This window comes from Pseudophryne corroboree, chromosome 6 (assembly GCF_028390025.1).
Source record: "Pseudophryne corroboree isolate aPseCor3 chromosome 6, aPseCor3.hap2, whole genome shotgun sequence".
Lineage (NCBI taxonomy): Eukaryota > Metazoa > Chordata > Amphibia > Anura > Myobatrachidae > Pseudophryne > Pseudophryne corroboree.
In genome coordinates, this window is record NC_086449.1 from 89,319,923 (window position 1) to 89,331,856 (window position 11,934).

The 11,934-nt window shown below is 45.3% G+C and overlaps 1 protein-coding gene across 1 annotated transcript in view; it reads right to left on the reverse strand.

Annotated features, from left to right (window-relative positions):
* LOC134936439 (intercellular adhesion molecule 5-like) overlaps window positions 1–10,763 on the reverse strand; it is a 65,065-nt gene extending 54,302 nt beyond the window's left edge. Inside the window, exon 1 of the mRNA XM_063931466.1 lies at window positions 10,303–10,763. Coding sequence (XP_063787536.1) covers window positions 10,303–10,366 — 64 coding nt within the window. The 5' untranslated portion in view covers window positions 10,367–10,763. The remainder of the gene's footprint in view (window positions 1–10,302) is intronic.
* Window positions 10,764–11,934: the final 1,171 nt, after the last annotated feature.

The following is an 11,934-nucleotide window of genomic DNA, read 5'->3' on the forward strand; positions in this document are numbered from 1 at the left end:
ACGCCAACCCAGCACTGCACATACAGGCTGCGGCGATTGCTGGTCGCAGTATAACACCAGTATGTGTGTAAATACATTTTAGGATACCCTCCTGCTTTCTATCAGCAGGATCCTTCAGGGCGGCCATCTCAGGAGAGGGTAGAGCCCTTACAAGCGTGTGAGCGCTTTATCCACCCTAGGGGGTGTTTCCCAACGCACCCTAACCTCTGGCGGGAAAGGATATAATGCCAATAACATTTTAGAAATTATCAGTTGTTATCGGGGGAAAACCACGCATCATCACACACCTCATTTCATTTCTCAGATTCAGGAAAACTACAGGTAGTTTTTCCTCACCGAACATAATACCCCTTTTTGGTGGTACTCATATTATCAGAAATGTGTAAAACATTTTTCATTGCCTCAATCATGTAACGTGTGGCCCTACTGGAAGTCACATTTGTCTCTTCACCGTCGACACTGGAGTCAGTATCCGTGTCGGCGTCTATATCTGCCATCTGAGGTAACGGGCGCTTTAGAGCCCCTGACGGCCTATGAGACGTCTGGACAGGCACAAGCTGAGTAGCCGGCTGTCTCATGTCAACCACTGTCTTTTATACAGAGCTGACACTGTCACGTAATTCCTTCCAACAGTTCATCCACTCAGGTGTCGACCCCCTAGGGGGTGACATCACTATTACAGGCAATCTGCTCCGTCTCCACATCATTTTTCTCCTCATACATGTCGACACAAACGTACCGACATACAGCACACACACAGGGAATGCTCTGATAGAGGACAGGACCCCACTAGCCCTTTGGGGAGACAGAGGGAGAGTTTGCCAGCACACACCAAAGCGCTATATATATACAGGGATAACCTTATATAAGTGTTTTTCCCCTTATAGCTGCTGTATTGTTAATACTGCGCCTAATTAGTGCCCCCCTCTCTTTTTTAACCCTTTCTGTAGTGTAGTGACTGCAGGGGAGAGCCAGGGGAGCTTCCCTCCAACGGAGCTGTGAGGGAAAATGGCGCCAGTGTGCTGAGGAGATAGGCTCCGCCCCTTTTTCGCTGACTTTTCTCCTGCTTTTTTATGGATTCTGGCAGGGGTTAAAATTCATCCATATAGCCCTGGGGGCTATATGTGATGTATTTTCGCCAGCCAAGGTGTTTTTATTGCTGCTCAGGGCGCCCCCCCCTAGCGCCCTGCACCCTCAGTGACCGAAGTGTGAAGTGTGCTGAGGAGCAATGGCGCACAGCTGCAGTGCTGTGCGCTACCTTGGTGAAGACAGGATGTCTTCTGCCGCCGATTTTCCGGACCTCTTCTGTCTTCTGGCTCTGTAAGGGGGCCGGCGGCGCGGCTCTGGGACCCATCCATGGCTGGGCCTGTGATCGTCCCTCTGGAGCTAATGTCCAGTAGCCTAAGAAGCCCAATCCACTCTGCACGCAGGTGAGTTCGCTTCTTCTCCCCTTAGTCCCTCGATGCAGTGAGCCTGTTGCCAGCAGGTCTCACTGAAAATAAAAAACCTAAACTAAAACTTTCACTAAGAAGCTCAGGAGAGCCCCTAGTGTGCACCCTTCTCGTTCGGGCACAGAGATCCATCTGGGGCTTGGAGGAGGGTCATGGGGGGAGGAGCCAGTGCACACCAGATAGTCCTAAAGCTTTCTTTAGATGTGCCCAGTCTCCTGCGGAGCCGCTATTCCCCATGGTCCTTACGGAGTCCCCAGCATCCACTTAGGACGTTAGAGAAATAGAGATGATAAAGATGATAGAGATGAAAAAAAAATATATAACACTACTGTAGGTAAATATTTATATAATATAATGAATGACAGACCTGCTGGACACTGTCAGGAGAATGCGTTTATACTATAGAAAAAAAAAAAAAAACACCACAGGAGTGTTTAACTTTTTCAGGCAGACAATATACTGGTGGTCACTGGCAGCAAAAGTGTGCACTGTACTCCTGCTATAACTGCACCCCAGTCTCCCCCACAATTCAGCTGTGTGAGCAGTGAGCACTCAGCACAGTCAGATATGCATAGATGATATATCATGCAGCACACTGAGGCTGAGCACAGATATGGTATGTGACTGTGTATCGTTTTTTTTCAGGCAGAGAACGGATTATAAATAAAACTGGTGGTCACTATCAGCAAAACTCTGCACTGTACTGAGTACTCCTAATGCTCCCCAAAATTAGTAAATCAAGTGTCTCTCTAATCTATTCTAAACGGAGAGGACGCCAGCCACGTCCTCTCCCTATCAATCTCAATGCACGTGTGAAAATGGCGGCGGCGACGCGCGGCTCCTTATATAGAATCCGAGTCTCGCGAGAATCCGACAGCGGGATGATGACGTTCAGGCGCGCTCGGGTTAACCGAGCAAGGCGGGAGGATCCGAGTCTGCTCTGACCCGTGCAAAAAAGGCTGAAGTTCGGGCGGGTTCGGATTCCGAGGAACCGAACCCGCTCATCTCTACTAATGACCATATTGATCTTTTGACCATGTTGACTTAATGCATGTTGACCAGTTAGTGTCGACTTATAGACTATCTAGAGACTGTAGATCTATAGACCGGATACGCATGGAGTGGTGATGAAATGGCAACATTGAGTCAGGAATTAATATTTTTCCATTCAGTGGGAACCAGGCAGGTGGACAGGGGTGGATTTGTATTTTACTGCATCTTCTTCTGACCTGGCCATTGCTGAAGCCAGTGGCGTAAGTTCGTCACAGCTGCCCGGAGGCAAGAAAAATATTGGTGCCCCCCTATTTCCTATATTAAGATAAATATATGTATGTATGTGTGCGTGCGTGCGTGCGTGCGTGCGTGTGTGTGTATATGGAGTGTTCTGAAAAATATGTATATACTATATTTATACATTTAATTGTCTTTTATTTTAAATGACACATTTCTTAGCAGTCATACCCAGGATTAGAACCCATGACCTGTTACGCTAACAGCAGACACTTTACTGATGGAGCTATTTACTCCTGTGCAGGAAGCATGAGAATTCTAACTTTATGAAGTTACGTGTAATTGTCAGAGAAGTAACTTCATATAGTTAAAATTCTCATATTTCCTATACAGGAGCAAACAGCTTCATCAGTAAGGTGTCAGCTTCCAGTGTAGTAGGTTGTGGTTTCTAATCCTGGGTATGACACTTGTAAAATGTGTATCTACACAAAGAGGGTGTGATTTGTAAGGTGCAGAGACCAGTGAGGAAGTCGGCCACTGAAAAGACAGCGACAGCTATCAAGTAACTTAATTCAATGGTGTCACAGAATGGGAGGAGAGGTGCCCCCCTTCAGAGCAGGAGCCCGGCGGCAGATGACTCCGTTGCCTCCCAGCGTTCTGCCTCTGGCTGAAGCCCCTAGGTGAACTATGCTATATTGCTGGAAATCAGATCACACATGCAGACGAATGTCCCTACATGCAGTTATCCTGTCACTTACACATCCACAAGCGTTTGCTGAACATACATCACAATCTCCGCCAGAATAAAAGGGAAAAGTTTAGCAATGCAAGTTGCAGCCTGCAATGCTCCACTATTTCTTCACATTAACAAGCAATAGGACACGAGGACATGCACTGAGGCTGGAGGGGGGGAGGTTCAGGGGAAATTTGTGGAAAAATTATTTCACAGAAAGGGTAGTGGACAAGTGGAATAGCCTCCCATCAGAGGTGGTAGAGGCTAAGACAGTAGAGCAATTTAAACATGCATGGGATAGACATAAGGATATCCTTACAAAGAAATAAGGATCAAATAAGGTTAGAGATAAAAATAATGTAAAAAAAAAAAAAAAAAAGGGGCAGACTAGATGGGCCAAGTGGTTCTTATCTGCCGACAAATTCTATGTTTCTATGTTTCTATATAATTCAGCGATTAAGTACAGGCAGTAACTGTAAATCACAATGGCTAAAAGTGGGATTAGGAGGTGGATGCCATTTCATTTATACAGTATCTTTAGTTTTCGCACGCAGTGTATCTGCAAAAATATGCTAATAACGCATTCATGGGTATTTTTACAGAGACGCCCACCGACGATATCTCTGATACACCTCTTGCACACATTATTCGCTCCATCAGACTTTTGAAAAACCCCATGGTTTCTCAGAATGTCTGTCCCACATAATGGGGGTAATTCCAAGTTGATCGCAGCAGGAAATTTTTTAGCAGTTGGGCAAAACCATGTGCACTGCAGGGGGGCAGATATAACATTTGCAGAGAGAGTTAGATTTGGGTGGGTAAATACTGGCTGCTTTACTTTTACACTGCAATTTAGATTGCAGATTTAACTCACCACACCCAAATCTATCTCTCGCTGCACCATACTTGCCTACCCTCCTGGAATGGCCGGGAGGCTCCCGAAAATCGTGTGACCCTCCCGCCCCCCCGGAAGAGCAGGCAAGTCTCCCGATTACAGGGGTCCCCCCCCTGCCCGGCTGCCCACTAAGCGAGTGAAGTGGGCGGTCCGGGCAGGCGATGACGCGATTCTTGTTGAATCGCGTCATGCAAGCCACGCGCCCCACTGTATAATGCCGGTAATTGCGGCATTACACAGTGGGGGGCGTGGCTTGCATGACGCGATCCAGCAGCCATGCCCCTGTCCCTCCTCTGGCCCGCCCCCGTGCCGCCTCCGGCCCGCCCCCCTCCTCACATCAGCTCACTGCCCGCCCCCCTGCTGAGCCGACTGGCTGCTCTCTCCCGGACAGAGCAGCCCAAAAGTCGGCAACTATGCTCTGCACATGTTATATCTGTCTCCCCTGCAGTGCACATGGGGGGTCATTCCGAGTTGTTCGCTCGCAAGCTGCTTTTAGCAGCTTTGCACACGCTAAGCCGCCGCCTACTGGGAGTGAATCTTAGCTTCTTAAAATTGCGAACGAAAGATTCGCAATATAGCGAAAAGACATCTCTGTGCAGTTTCTGAGTAGCTCGAGACTTACTCGGCATCTGCGATCAGTTCAGTGCTTGTCGTTCCTGGTTTGACGTCATAAACACACCCAGCGTTCGCCCAGACACTCCTCCGTTTCTCCAGCCACTCCCGCGTTTTTCCCAGAAACGGTAGCGTTTTTTCACACACACCCATAAAACGGCCAGTTTCCGCCCAGAAACACCCACTTCCTGTCAATCACACTACGATCACCAGAACGAAGAAAAAACCGTGAGTAAAATTCCTAACTGCATAGCAAATTTACTTGGCGCAGTCGCAGTGTGAACATTGCGCATGCGCACTAAGCGGAAAATCGCTGCGATGCGAAGAAATTTACAGAGCGAACAACTCGGAATGACCCCCATGGTTTTGCCCAACTGCTAAAAAATTTCCTGCTGAGCTCAATTTGGAATTACCCCCCATATGCCAGAGCCTTTACAACTGCACACAGATTCATGGTTGCAGGCTCAGACACACCCCAAAGTAATCACAACACTCCTGCAGTTTTGTAGCCACCCCCTGTTTACCTCCCACAAATGATCACTAATATATTCTCACTGGGGACACTGCTGCATGTGATGGAGATGGTGTCATGATGTGGGAAGTGGAATAGAGGCAGCAGGAGGTCACAGACTGAGAAGGAACAGTGTCCCCAACAGCGCAGTGTAGTGATATGATGAGGGGAGTAGAGGCAGCTTGAGAGGTGTGGAGGAGCAAGGTTTCCCCACAGGACTGATGCAAGGCTCCTGTCACACTGGTGTAGAAAACAGATGTTAATTTCACCTTTGTATAAAACACCTTCTACATCTGATTTGGTTGATATGGACACTAATGACTCAATTCATTAAAACATCAAGACTGGTGCTTGGCTGTAGGCCAAAAACATATAAACACAGCAGACAGAAAGAATCATGGCTGCAGGCTATTTCCCTATTAGTCACCCCGCATGTGATTACTTCTACACCAACATGTCTGTCTACAGAAATGTACTTTGTGAAGTTTCTGCGTGCCTTCAGGTCTCATTTCTGTGAGACTGATTTTCTGTATTTCCCGGAGCCTTTAATTTGTTTTCCCACTTTAAGATAGCTTTAGTATATTTAATATTGACCTATACATTACCTTCTACAATATTTACTAAACACATGGCTTTCTCTTTTTAGCTCCCATGTGATATTATGACATACTTACCGACATTCTGGCTGCTCTCTGCGGGAGAGAGCAGCCAGGTCGGCTCAACAGGCGGGCTGGGAGCACTCTGACGAATGGAGGGGGTGGGCCGGAGGCGGTACGGGGGCGGAGCAAGGACGGGGCGGGGCGTGGTTACGGTGATGTCTCCTTTAAGCCACGCCCCCCGCTCTGTAATGCCGCGATCACTGGCATTACAATGCAGGGGGCGTGGCTATGATGACGCGATTCAGCAAGAATTGCGTCATCGTCTGCCCGGACCGCCCACTTTACACACAAAGTGGGCGGACGGGCTGGGGGGACCCCGTCAAATCGGGAGACTTGCCTGCTCTTCCGGGGGGCCGGGAGGGTCACCCGATTTTCGGGAGCCTCCCGGCCATTCCGGGAGAGTAGGCAAGTATGTATTATGAACCATTGGCCTGATTCTGAGATGAGGTGTAAATATATTTCATTTTTTTGCATGCAGGGTAAGTACTGGCTGCTTTTGCATGCAGACCACAAATGCTGGACAGCTTTATATCATGCTTACCTACTCTCCGGGAAGTTGCAGGAGACTCCTGATTTTTTGGGTAGTCCCCTGCACCCTCGTAAAAGTCCATGGAGCTTCCACATCCCACCCACTTAATAGGGAGTTGGGCAGGATGAGGAGATTGTCGGGAATCATGGCTCCATATGGAATGGGGCACGGCTAAATCACATAAAAAAGTGTCATTTAGCCCCACCCTTTCCTTGCAAATATGCGAATCACGTCATTTTGTCACTGCAGAGGCGGAGCTTAGTGACGTGACTGCGCAGCCATGCCCCCTGAAGCTGCCAGCTGTGTCTCCTCTTCTGGCTTCTCCCAGAGAGGAGACCTAAAATGTAGGCAAGCATGCTTTATATTTACACTACAAGTTTATTTGGATTTGGACATGCCCCTCTCACATCTGCATCTCTCTGCACGTGTTACATCTGTCCCAGCTGCAGTGCAGCACGGTTCTGCCAAGCTGCAAGCTTACTATTTGCTGGATTTTCTTTTACTCAGATTGAGACACAGATGTCTTTATATGGGCAGGCATCATGGTGGGAAGTTACGTACTGGCAGAAACTGTCGCCTGGATAGATCTGTAACCGCTGCACACACACAGAGAATAGCATAGTTATGTCGTAACAAACCTCTTTGCCTGCACTCTCTGCCATGCCTCCAAATAACAAAAAGGTAACAGCATATAAACTGCATGAGGGTACTCAGAAGACAAATATCACCTAAAGGTGAATAAACTCTCTGACATATTAATGGCTGCACACTGCAGATTTATGCTATTTATTGCCAGTTATTTATATAGCGCACACATATTCCGCAGCGCTTTCCAGAGAATAATTTGCCCCATTCACATCAGTCCCTGCCCCAGTGGAGCTGACAATCTATATTCCCTATCACATGTACACACATTCATGCAAGGGTTAATTTTTTTGTTGGGAACCAATTAGCCTGCCAGTATATTTTGGATTGTGGGAGGAAACCCATGCAAGTACGGGGAGAATATACAAACTCCACACAGTTCGGGCCATGGTGGGAATCGAACCCATGACCTCAGTGCTGTGAGGCAGTCATGCTAACCATTACACCATCCGTGCTGCCCTAAACACTGTATTGGTGATACCGTCGTCATGCTTATACCTACGTCACTGTGACTGTTTGCAAAACCAGTGCTATGCGCAAAAAACAGTGACAGCTCTGGTTGTTTCCTTGTTGTCTCATAGCGCTATACAGTATCTAGATTTTTGGTGCCTGTGACACAGTGGGACGTTTAATAAGGCAATGCCGGATATGCACAAAATGTCTTGTATTTTCCATTCTGTTCCTCGATATTGGAAATTGGGGTAAAATGTCTGGAAGTTATAAGATAAACTGACTCATCGAATACAATAATAAGTATTTTCCCTAAAATGTCAATATATTGTTTTAAAAATGTTGCAAATACCTGTATGTTACCCATCATGGTCCATTTATGTAGAAGCATTGAAAATGTCATAGTGAATACACCAAGATAAAAGTAGTTGTTCTCCACAACAGGCAGGATATAAGTGCTGTTAACATTCCACCACATGGGATCCCGGCGAGCACAATGCCGATGCTGGGATCCCGCACAGCAGTACCATGCTGACACCACAATGCCGGCACCACAGACTTTCCTCCCTGTATGAGTGTCCACGACACCCACAGAGGGAAAATATAACCAGTGGCGAGCGCAGCGAGCCCGCAAGGTGCTTACTAGAGCTCGCCACTCTGCCGGCATCCTGTTGGCCGGGATCCCTGCGTCGGTATACTAATGCCCGGCATCCCGTCCATCGGTATCTCATACCGATCCCGTGCTGGAGATCCTTAGTAAACCGGTGCAGTTTGCCATAACCTTGTTGCTGAAATACTCTGAGCAGTTCACAAACTCTGTCCTCAAGGCACCCTAACAGTCCAGGATTTCAGGATATCCTTTGTTGCACACAGATGGTTTAATCAAAATGAATACGGTACTAATTAATAAGTCACTTGTGCAGAAGCATAGATAGTCTCAAAACTGGTTCGTACAGCCGATGAACTATATATTGTCCCGTCCACCTGTCTTTTACACGTATATCGCATTGTCCATGCTGCACAGCCGATGCGATTGTTTGCAGACATATGTCATCTACATCTTGTTATGTGTACAGACCACCAAATGGGCGCACGATATGTTAACCGCAGGAACCTTTGAAAATGTCATGAAAACTAGGCTGTATACTTATATGGGTTCTTCTGAACAGACATATTGTGCAGCCAAGTGGTAAGTGTGTATGCACAATATCACTGGTGTGCATCGTTTCATACATTGTTAAATCAGTCAAGCGCTCCTCCCATCTTCCAAGTGTGTTCCCCACATTAGGGTGCCCTACAGAACAGTTTGGGAACCACTGCACTAACTGTTAACCACGAAGATGAACATATTTGCACTTTGCTTCTCTGGTACCTTGTTTAACAAGCCTGTATGACATATCCAGGGTCACGGAGCCACCTCTGAGATACAAACTAGGCTTTCTCCAAGTTTCTCTGTGTCATCAGTTTACTGTCGGCATTAACCACTAAAACAACTTCATCACATTGTCCAAGTCAAACCAGCCCATTGTTGTTGTTGTTGTTGTTGTTGTTCTTCTTCTTTTTCTTCTTTTTTTTCTTCTTCTTTTTTCTTCTTCTTCTTCTTCTTCTTCTTCTTCTTCTTCTTCTTATTATTATTATTATTAATATAGTGCCAGCATTAAGTTGCACTTTATGGGTTATTACCCTCGGTTATGCGGTTTTATGGTTTTTCCTTTTTCTTCTATTCTCACAAAGTTTCTTCATCTAAATGTGTCCCACTCGCCCATTACAATAGAACAAGCATTCCTTGGCAATACTCTGTAAAGCATTCTGCAGATACAACAGACATGCCTACGACTCAGTGATACAGTCATTATGCCCTGATGACAGTGAAAGGACTATTCTGTGCGTTTGTGCTCCGTAGTCAGAGGCGGATTGGCCATAGGGTTCACAGGGAAGATTCCCGGTGGGCCGACGCACCAGTGGGGGCCTGTTTTGTTTGAGGACATGTGGTCCTTTTTATAGACTTAATGAATAAGATGCTAAATAATTAGCATATATGAAAATGACTTTGCCACTTAGCCTGTGATTGCAGATGATCTAGTGTATGCTCTGTCTGCCTGCTTGGCTGACATATAAGATTGAGTGAATAGTGATTGGGATACGGTTGGTGTAATAAGCAAGAAAATATATCTTTCTAAAGAATGATATAGTTTCCTAAATTCTGAAGGTGTGTCATATAATGTGCTCATAATATTTTTTTTTTTCTTTTTAACTTCCCCCTTGATGCTGGACATGCCCACTATCTGGAAAGTTTTGTGGGGAGGGTGCTGCTGCCATGGCCCATGGCTAGACCTTACACCTCTGGTGCTACCCATGTGGGGCCACTAGTACAAATTTTTCCAGGGCCGCTTTTTGTTCCCAATCTGCCCCTGTCCGTAGTTAATAAGTCAGTAGAAAACAGCTTTAGTTTGTCAGTTCCATTTCCTTAACAGTTCAATAAAAAAATAAAAAATCTAAGCATTTGCATTTAATGACTTTTAAGAAAGTACAGTACAGCATACATTCAGATCATCACAGCAAAAGTTAGTTTCAGAGTAGAACTTACCGTGCACTTTGCAGGTTCTAAAAATCCATATGACAAGGAGAGACCAGATGCAGGAAACCTCCATTAGTGAGCAGAGTATAGTAAATCTCAGGATGTCACAGAAGAAAGGATGGATAATACAGATCGCTTGATGACTTTGCCAAAACAATATTGTTAGAGATGTCAGATGGCCAAAGATGCAATAGGTTTATTTTATTTCTCCGGCAGTTTTCATAATCTTTCTGTGCTGGACGGAATGGAATAAACTGGTAGAAAAACTGTGCAAAGTGGTTTATAATGACACACGGTATGATGAATGGGTGGGATTGTTTACAGCAACAGAAACCATTTATGGAACATTGGCAGAAAAAGCTAGAGGGAGACATTGCAGAGACAAAATAAAAGCATTTACAGGGACCTTTTCTATGAAGTAATAGGACGAGTAATATAAAGGGGTTATATAGGTTATAAGCAGAGTTTCAGATGTTGATTATATATGCAATAATGGGAGAATGTAAAGGGAGAGGTTATATGAAGTAATAGGAAGAATTATAGGGAGAGGTTATATGGATTAATAGGAAGAATTATAGGGAGAGGTTATATGGAGTAATAGGAGGAGATATAGGGAGAGGTTATATGGATTAATAGGAAGAATTATAGGGAGAGTTATATAGAGTAATAGGAGGAGATATAGGGAGAGGATATTTGGAGTAATAGGAGGAGATATAGGGAGAGGTTATATGGAGTAATAGGAAGAATTATAGGGAGAGGTTATATGGAGTAATAGGAGGAGATATAGGGAGAGGTTATATGGAGTAATGGGAGGCGATATAGGGAGAGGGTATATGGGGTAATAGGAGGAGATATAGGGAGAGGGTATATGGAGTAATAGGAGGCGATATAGGGAGAGGTTATATGGATTAATAGGAGGAGGTATAGGGAGAGGTTATAGGGAGTAATAGGAGGAGATATAGGGAGAGGTTATATGGAGTAATAGGAGGCGATATAGGGAGAGGGTATATGGCATAATAGGAGGAGCTATAGGGAGAGGTTATATGGAGTAATATGAGAGATATAGGGAGAGGTTATATGGAGTAATAGGAGGCGATATAGGGAGAGGTTATATGGATTAATAGGAGGAAATATACAGTAGGGAGCATTGGCGCACGTTTGTTCCAGTTGCCCAGAGGCAAGATAAATACTGGTGCCCCCCAGTATTTTTTTTTTTTTAAATCACACATTTCTTAGCAGTCATACCCAGGATTACAAACCCATGACCTGTTACATTGAAAGCAGACGCCTTACTGATGTAGCTGTGTTTTTCCAGCATTGCAAGATTGCAGATTCTAACTATATGAAACTGCTACATAGAATTGTCAGTTCAAAACCATTTCAACTAGGTAGATCTACTGTATGTAGTGTGCAGCCACACACTACATAGATCTGCTCAGTCCCTCACAATGCTGATTATTTCTCTGACAATTATTGTTAGTGTCATACCCAGGATTAGACCCCACAACCTATTACATTGAAAATAAGCGCCTTAATGATAAAGCTATTTGCTACTGTATAGGAAACATGAGAATTCTAACTATATGAAGTTACTTGTAATTTTCTGAGAAGTAATCTCATATAGGGCCTTATTCAGACATG